This window comes from Lithobates pipiens, unplaced genomic scaffold, assembly GCF_037356315.1.
Source record: "Lithobates pipiens isolate NorthernLeopardFrog02 unplaced genomic scaffold, aLitPip1_a1.2 Scaffold_1, whole genome shotgun sequence".
NCBI lineage: Eukaryota > Metazoa > Chordata > Amphibia > Anura > Ranidae > Lithobates > Lithobates pipiens.
This window is the reverse complement of record NW_027507685.1, coordinates 15,879,790-15,888,948: the sequence shown is the minus strand read 5'-3', so window position 1 is coordinate 15,888,948 and position 9,159 is coordinate 15,879,790. Positions and strand designations below refer to the sequence as shown.

The 9,159-nt window shown below is 41.3% G+C and overlaps 1 protein-coding gene across 1 annotated transcript in view; it reads right to left on the bottom strand.

Moving 5' to 3' along the window:
- Window positions 1-1,433: 1,433 nt before the first annotated feature.
- The window catches only part of COL4A5 (collagen type IV alpha 5 chain), a 221,796-nt gene continuing 214,070 nt past the window's right edge, over window positions 1,434-9,159 (bottom strand). The window contains exons 50-51 of the mRNA XM_077478950.1: window positions 6,983-7,155; window positions 1,434-2,657 (exon numbers count right to left, since the gene is read on the bottom strand). Of these exons, the coding sequence (XP_077335076.1) occupies window positions 2,576-2,657; window positions 6,983-7,155 (255 nt within the window). The 3' untranslated portion in view covers window positions 1,434-2,575. The remainder of the gene's footprint in view (window positions 2,658-6,982; window positions 7,156-9,159) is intronic.

Below are 9,159 nucleotides of genomic sequence, written 5' to 3'. Positions count from 1 at the left end.
TGACCAGTAGACCATGTATATGTCTATAAACTATTTTTTTAATCAAGCACACAGACCTTCTTAATTCATTTGGCTCACTTCCTTGACCCAAAAAAGCACACCGTACTATATGCCCCTACCCTCCTCTTTGAAGAGGTTGAGCGGTGTCATATTTCTACTGGGGCTGCTTATGATATCCCTGTGCTGTGCTGACTTCCTCCTGGGGGTTCTTATTATGAAGGGATCACACTATCCCTGTGCTGTGCTGACTTCCTCCTGGGGGTTCTTATTATGAGGGGATCACACCATCCCTGTGCTGTGCTGACTTCCTCCTGGGGCTGCTTACGGTGCTGCTGTCAGTGCTGTATGTCACGGTGCTGCTGTCAGCGCTGTATGTCACGGTGCTGCTGTCAGCGCTGTATGTCACGGTGCTGCTGTCAGCGCTGTATGTCACGGTGCTGCTGTCAGCGCTGTATGTCACGGTGCTGCTGTCAGCGCTGTATGTCACGGTGCTGCTGTCAGCGCTGTATGTCACGGTGCTGCTGTCAGCGCTGTATGTCACGGTGCTGCTGTCAGCGCTGTATGTCACGGTGCTGCTGTCAGCGCTGTATGTCACGGTGCTGCTGTCAGCGCTGTATGTCACGGTGCTGCTGTCAGTGCTCTGTATTACGGTGCTGCTGTCAGATGCCTCTATCACGGTGCATGTGTCATTCCGGTATGTCACGCTGCTGGTGATCATCTCCTGCACCCTCTTCTTTGCCTACCCTGGTCCCTGACCTTCCCTCTCCTCCATTGCCTTCATTAGCTCCATAGTCCTGAATTGTTAGAACAATTTCCCAAATAAAATAAAAATGCTTGTAGTTATCGATCCCAAATTCACCTCATACATGTATTATGTCATTGTCCAGATGGTGGGACTACGTTTTACCCCCTAATAATTACCACGTGGCCGCAAATTCGACATGAAGGTTTGCAAAGTTCGCCTCCCATTGAAGTCAATGGGGCCCGCGGCGAACGTTCTGTTTCGCGAACGTTTGGGTCCGTTCGCATTTCGCGTTCGCGAAACGTCCCGTCGGAAGTTCGTCCATCACTAATCTGCCTGTCCTACAGACAAAGCTGTGAAATAGTGGCCAGAGGATGGAATCACCATGCGCAGTTGGGTATGCAAGTGTGTTGAATGCTGGAGATTTTGGTTCTTTTCCAGGAAGTTTTTTTTTTATATTTTTTTTTTCATTTTTATTTTATAAAAGTCGCTTCAAAGATTGAATGTGATTTTCAGTTTTTTTAGTTTAGATCCACTTTATACATTTCCCATTTGGATGCAGCCGAGTAAAAGTTGCATAATTGATATTATCGCATGGAAATAACAGTTCTGTTATATTTTTGAGCTGCTCACAAGCCTACAAAGGACATTGGCATAAATTCTGCAAGACATTTTGAAAACAGTCCAAATGTTTATCGAAACTATGTAACAAAATCTTTATTGTGTCACATAACATATAAGCGCAAAAATAATCTTTATTAAACATAGCGGATCTATACAAAATAGTGTATACACTGTTGCAAATAAAAATTTTAATAGTCCTATATATCCTTGGGAAGTGAAATGCTTTAAATCCTTCTACAGAAAGACCAGAAGTAAAATACTGATATAGCCAATCGCTCTTTATTTCATCCACGCTAGATTCAAGATACATGACAACGCTTATTTATAGGTGTAAATACTTTGGTGATTCCTGAAAAGGCTGCTTCTGACAGTTAAACTAACATATTAAGCATGTATTTTGTGTGTATGTATTATTTAAATGCTATAAAGAATATGGCTAGTTATACCTTGTGTTCAGTGTACAAAAAAACAAAACGTAAAAAAAAAAAAAAAAAAAATTACCCAAGTAAAACTGAATTGCACAGCGACAGTATAAACAATCAAATCGGCATGGTCACAGACATACTTATCATACATTGCTAAAAAATCCAATTGAACAAGTGGGGAAAATGCAAGCTATAAAATCAGTAGTATTCTCATATTAGAAAGTTATAATTCTTGCAAATACTGCTGAATTACTAATATGGTTCATACAAATTTGTGACATTGTGAAACATGATTTTATCCTTGTATTTTCCCTAATTATTTCATTGACAAACTAAAAAAAAAGTGTTTTACACAATATACACATTTCATTACTTACAAAGAGAAATAAGCTTAGCATTTTTTTATATTTTGAAACCCAGGGTATGGAAGGGTTAGTAGCACCATGAAAAAATGTTTTCCAAAACTGCAGCCTCGTTATTTTAAACATACTCAGTGCGTTTCTTCGTGTAGCTGATTTAAAAAGTGCCATTTTGGTACTGGGAAAAAAACTTCATGTGATCCTTTGCGAAAAACTCAGGTTTCTCTCTCAGCAGAGGTTAATCTTTTTCTCAGTCCGTTCATCAAAATGCACCAGACAATCCTCAATATGGCACTTTGGTGAGGTACATTTGAATTTATTTAAAACAGTATCTGGTTTTTACTTTATCTACACAGTAGCACCATTGTCACAAAGGACAATTCCGACCTAAGCTTTCTTCCACAGGTAGCCAGTTCTCCAAAACGTTACGTCCTCTTCATACATACTTGGCATCGACTGATGCGTGTTCTCAAGTCGCCAGCTTTAAGTGTTTCAGACTGAGGTTTACTGGAAATGGGAGGGGGAAAAGTTTCAGTTAAACACATTTTATATGTTAATACTTATTACCACTGCTGCACTTGAGTACTTATAAAAAATATTCATCAACTGATCAGACTGCAAATTATCAATATTTTCTGTCTACTTGTTACCAACGACTCTTACGAAGTTTGTGGATGAGGTGTGTATTTTGCCAGTCATCCAATGCCCCTTTCTTCTATAGTTATGTGTTATTTGGTCACAATCAAAAGAACAAGAGTCATGGGTTCAAGCAGAAGCGGCAAGCTTTTTCAAAGAAATGCGTTTTTGCTCAAAGATGTGGTAATGTTGGCTACGGCAAAAACATTATATGATCATCCCTGGAAACCTCCTGGAGGAACAGCTACATATATTTTCAGTGGGACCAAATCCATTGGAAGACCAATAAGCTAACTCTCAGATATCTTAGCCCTTGTACACACGGTCAGAGATTCCGTCGGAATGTGTCAGTTCGGAGCATTTTGTCGGATATTCCGACTGTGTGTGGTCTGCATCGGACTGTTTCCATCGGAATATCCGTCGGACCAACTTTTCCAACTTGCCGGAAAAATTTTCCGACAAAATGCTCCGATCAGACATACTCCAATCATGTGTAGAGAATTCCGATCGGACAAAGTGCCACGAATGCTCAGATCAAATTCCTACACCAAAGCTATTGGCTACTAGCGTGAACGTAGTTCCGTCGTAACGAAATAACGTCATCACGTTCTGAACTATCGGACATTCCGACAACTTTGTCCGACCGTGTGTATGCAACAGTTTCGGACAAAATCCGATGGACAAAATCCGACGGATTTGGTTCTCGGAATCTCCGACCGTGTGTACAAGGGCTTAGGAGGAATTTCCCAGCAATTTTACATTAAACTTGTCAAAAGTTTTGTTCCAGCAATACCAAGCCTCCCTCTCCAAAATCTTTCAGGGAATTCATCTCCTAGATATCCAAAACAAATCACGCACTGCTTCTCAAATTTCCGATTTACTGCATAAACTATGCACGGAGCTATGGAATATTTTAGTTCAAGACCACAACTAATACAAGCGTTCCCTTAGACTTTCCATAGGTCTCATCATTAGCCGAGGCAGACTATAAACCTTTATTAGTGAAACTACAAAAGGAATTGCTCCATTTGTTCTATAAAGGACTGTCATGGGCTGGAAGACTAGCTGCATTTAAGATGATGGTGCTCCCACAGATTCTGTATATCTTTGTACACTATCCATCCCACTCCCTTCCTCCTATCTAACATCTTTTAGTCTTCTTAGAACATATCTGGCAAAACAAACGTCCTAGATGTTCGTGGGCTTATATGATCAAACATAAAAAAGTTGGGGGTTTTGGTATGGTTGAATTGAAGGATTACTACTTGGCAACACAACTGTCACACATTAAAGGGGTTGTAAAGGTAAATGTTTTTTAACCTTAATGCATTCTATGCATTAAGGTGGAAAAACATCTGACACTGCCTGCGCCCCCAGCCCCCCCGTTTTACTTACCTCACCCCTCGAAAGTCCCGCGCTCGTCCCCCGATCTCCTTTCCACCATTCAGCCTGGCCACTGATTGGCTGGAGTGGATGGATGGAAAGCAGCGCAGCCATTGGCTCGCGCTGCTGTCAATCACATCCACTGACGCGGAGCGCCGGGGGGCTGGGGGCCGTGTGATACAGCGAGCGGCTATAGTGTGCCCGCAGATGCTTCTCACCATGCGAGGGAGCTCACATGAACGTGAGAAGCACCTGCGGGAGGAAGCAGAGACAGCCGCCGAGGGACCCCAGAAGACCAGGTTCGGGGCCACTCTGTGCAAAACGAGCTGCACAGTGGAGGTAAGTATAACATGTTTGTTATTTTTTTTTTTTAAATCACTTTACAACCCCTTTAAGCATTTGTTTACTTTGTCCCCTGACATATGCTGGGTCCAGTTGGAAGCAGCAATAAAGAAAGTACAACACCTTCCCACACTCCTCATGGCTGACTGTTGGAGACCTCCCCAGTTGAGCAACCTACCTCAACCTCTGAATGGCCCAACTACGTTCTACCACTTTACCATGTTGGAAGTTCTTATTCCATATATTTCTGTTCAGAACTGGTGTGATTGTAATACATAATGGGTGGAGGATATCCTAGACAATGGTTTGATTAAATCTTTCTCTGCATTTTCTGACCAATACAACATACCCTCTTCTGAACTCTACTCATATTCGAATAAGCACATTTTTGGGGAATTAACCTATCCCAGTGATCAGGATTCCCTCCTTGATGCTCACTTATTATGAATCTCCATCATCCATTCCTAAAGGCATCTCTCTTTTTATAATACTCGGCATTGCAAAACCCCATTCTGCAAGTCTGGCCCTATTCTACAATAAGAGGACAACCTGCAGAAAACGGTTACATAATCGTTTAAGTTTACTGTACCTATGGTATTTCACGATGTACATATCATTGGGAGCTCTCTCAAAAATTTATTTCTCAATGGTACCTTACGATATAAAGGGTGGCACAGTTCTATCCTTCCCAACCACCTCTGTGCTGGTGCAACTGTCAGCAAGTAGATAACCTATATCACACTCTATGGTCCTGTAAGTGTCCTTTTTAGAAATAAGTATTTGGCCTAATTTCTTCCATCACTGGTATACTTACTTCACCTAATCCGGCTTTAGCCCTATTAAACCTGTAGATCTGAAACTTTCCACCCACGTTTCGTTTAGTAATCACTCACATATTGTTAGCATCTAGAATGGTAATAACCAGATATTGGAAAAAAGACAAAGCGCCTAACCTGTCTAAGGTAGTTGTATCTGTCAACCTTACTATCATCTTGGATTGATGCTTGACAGTACTTATGTCATTATGATTATTCCATCTCATTGTACCACATACCTTTGTTTGATTGCAAGTTGTATGATCTATTCACTTTTGTGGTATCTGATGTATTCTAGCCACAGCTTTACAGACTTTTCTGTTTGATTTTGATATTTTGTTTATTGAACATCATTTGTACTTATACATAAAACCCAATAAAAACTTATTGGGAAATAAAAAAATTGTTCCAGTACTCTGGGGATGCTAACTTTACTTGCGGGTATGAATGCCAGAATGATAAGTGTAATTATTAAAGTGGACTCAAGCTCAAAAAGTAAAGACTTGCTATTCTATAGGGAACATCTAGAAGTTTTAATCCTGCATAAAAATGATGCTTAAATATGTACCCTTTTCTGGAATTCCTCCTGAAAACAGAAGTGCACTTGCATAGGCATGCCTGTGCCTATGTCTCATAGCTATACACCTGCAGTGTGATATCATCTAAGGCAGGGATGTCAAACTCAATCTAACTGCGGGCTGCATCAGCAGTACTGTTGCCTTCAATGGACCGGTTGTATCTGGGGTGCACTACATACAGAGTGCAGGGTTCAGGAGTGTGTTACAGAGCTCAGGATTATGCTACGTGCAGAGTGCAGCATGTGGGAGTGCATTGCATACAGAGTGCAAGGTTTAGGGCTGCCCTAAACAAAGAGTGCAGGGTTCCGGAGTGTTCTATGTACATAATGCAGGGGTTAGAGGTGTGCTGTGCACAGTGTGCAACCCCCTGACTTCAACCCCCCCAAAGCTTCCTCGCATTTTGTCTCTCTCCTACCTGGCCCGACTCTAGTACCTTCCTGTGTAGGCTGCTCTGTCTCACCTTGCAGAGAGATCGATCTCTTTCTCTCTCGGTAGAGCTGTCCCTGCCGTGAGTGTGTGCAGGGATTTGTTACATCCAGGAGCCGCTGAGAGCAAAGCTGTCTCTTACAGACATAGAAGGATTCAGTGTCTACAGGTGACAGTAGGGAACGGAGGGTGAGAGCCAGAGGTGTGGGAATGGAGTTCTGCCATGTTTCAGCCATGTGGCAAACTGAGTGCGAGAACCACATGACAAGGCCTAGCGGGCCGGATTTGACATATATGATCTAAAACAATACTGCCTTTGATTGCTAGTTGATTTGATGATGTCAAAACTGCACTGCTCACTGTTCACCTTTCGGAAGAGAAAGCTGTACCTCAAGACCCGAGTGCAAGGATCTATCTGCTTCTACTTCATTTATTATGTGTATCTGTGCTTTCTGAATACATACTGCTGCTACTGAATATTACTCCATCTCAGTCATCAGACCACTAAATCACTAAACATATCCCAACAAAGGATGCATTTCAGTCGTGCTTAATAACTCCCCGTTAGCAAGAACTATCACAGAAATAAGGGAAGCAACCTGTACTCCCAGAGTTAAGTCTGTAACAATATAATATAATGGAATTAACTTACCTAAACATTTCAGAAAGGTCCACAGTAGCCAGCCAGAAACTGTATGAGTTGGCATAGTAATTGCAAGTACCACGGCCGTGACATTCAATAAAGGGAGCAGAGCGGAATTCCTCCAGACATGATCCAGGAGATGCTAAAGCTTGTCCTGAGCCTTCTGAACCTGCACTTGTATGCTAGGACAGTGAATAAAAACAGATAAAAATGAATGAAACAAATTAAAAAAATAACTGCATGTATTCACTACTTATTCAGTACAAGTAACTGTAGATAAATTACTAGACTACCCTTAGGCCACAGACACATAGATGGCTTTATTCCACCAAAAAACAGCAGTGATAAAAACATAACATGTATATAGTTTACAGTATATACCACATTTTTCATTTAGTTAAATTTATCTTTTAATGTGATTTTTAAATAGTGATTTTTATTTTGGTTTGTGTTTAAACTGGCTTTTAACCTATCACGACCAGAGGTCACTGGTGCATAGATGCCCAGACCAATTTTAGCAGTCTCAGTATGCAATAGTTAATTGGACAATATTGCCTACCTAAATAATACATTTACATTATTTTTAAGGACATATAAGGCTTTTATTTTGTACAACGAATAATCCTCTGAAATATTTTTCATTACTGGTTGACTATTAGACAAATGTAAAAAGTTATTATTTTAAAAACACTGCACTAACAGATAGAAATAGAATGACACGTTAAGGTGGGAGATATTTCGTTTACTAATAAACATCACGTGATCACCATGTAATAGCTGTCATAGTGATCACATGAGCAAAAAGCATGTTAGTTGGTTCCCAGCTGTTAGTGGAAGTCAGTCTTAAACCATCTATACTTTCAGATACTTTCAGATGACTGCACACTGGCAAAATGCGGGAACATCCCCCTATATAACCCCTTTGAGTTAGCCTCAGTTATGTTGCAAGCAGAAAAGAGGGACCTGTGTCCTGTACTGTACTCCAAGAAACAGTAAGAAACAGTAGGAAGAGAGATGTGTGCGACACCCTGTACACTAGCTAGAAGAGGCCAATGGTCTCTGAAACTTAATGTCTGCAGATGGTACTCAAGACTAGATGATTTAGGTCAGACTATAGAAAGGACAGGCTCTGTGTGCCACAGAGTACTAGAGTACTTCCTAAGATGAAACTTCCTAGCCTTACAACACACAAGGCAGGCTTTTCAGGTGTGATGGAAAAATTTCTGAGAAGTCACCTTCAGGGATAACTGAATCTCATAAACTCATGTTCCCCAAGACCTGAGCTTCAACAGCCAAGCCATTAAAGTGATACTAAAGACTCTTTTTTTTTTTGTTAAAAACAACAAACATTATATTTACCTGCTCTGTGCGGTGGTTTTGCACAGAGTAGCCCAGATCCTCCTCTTATCGGGTCGTTCTTCAGTGCTCCTGATAATTGAGCATGCCCACCTGTCAATTTTCTACACCTAGAATGTGGACAGCAGTCAAGGCCAGAACATAAAGTTCTGCCCAAGTGAGGATCAAGTTCACTCCCTTTTGAGTGGAGTCTCTGGTGCCTCCTTGATGGTTGATTCCTGATGGGTTACCTTACAACTGATCGCTCCAGCAATAAAAAGACAACCAAATCAGCCTGCATTCCAGGATGTTTCTGGGAAGTTAAGCATCCTCTGACAATCAAGGCCCTTGCACCAAGAGGGCAACTAGGACTCCCCAGCTGGACAGACTGGCATCCATTGTGAGAACCTTTCACATCTTTGAGGGAAAGGGTTTCCCTGACTACAGCACCCTGTTGGAAATTCAACATGTCAAAAAGAGTCTAGCATTTGTAGGTCAGACACAAGGTGCAGTCCAGGGATCTGTTAGAGTCTGCTTGTCCCTTGCTGCCAGAATGTTGAGTTGCACCATTGTGGGGTTATATTGAGCTTACTGCACTCCCTTAACGCAGTATATCATTAGACGTTAGACCCCCTGCAGGTACGAATCAAGGGCTGAATTATTTTCTAGGCAGTGACAGTCAGGAAAATCTCAATAATGGGGTTTATTGCTGTTAGGGCTTTATAGAAATCTGTGTTTTATACAGTATTATGGGATCTTAAAAAATATTTTTATATACATCATGTTTGTACAAATAAGGAAACGTGTTGCTTATAAAGATCATTTGTTTCATGTTTCAAAAGCCTGTTCTT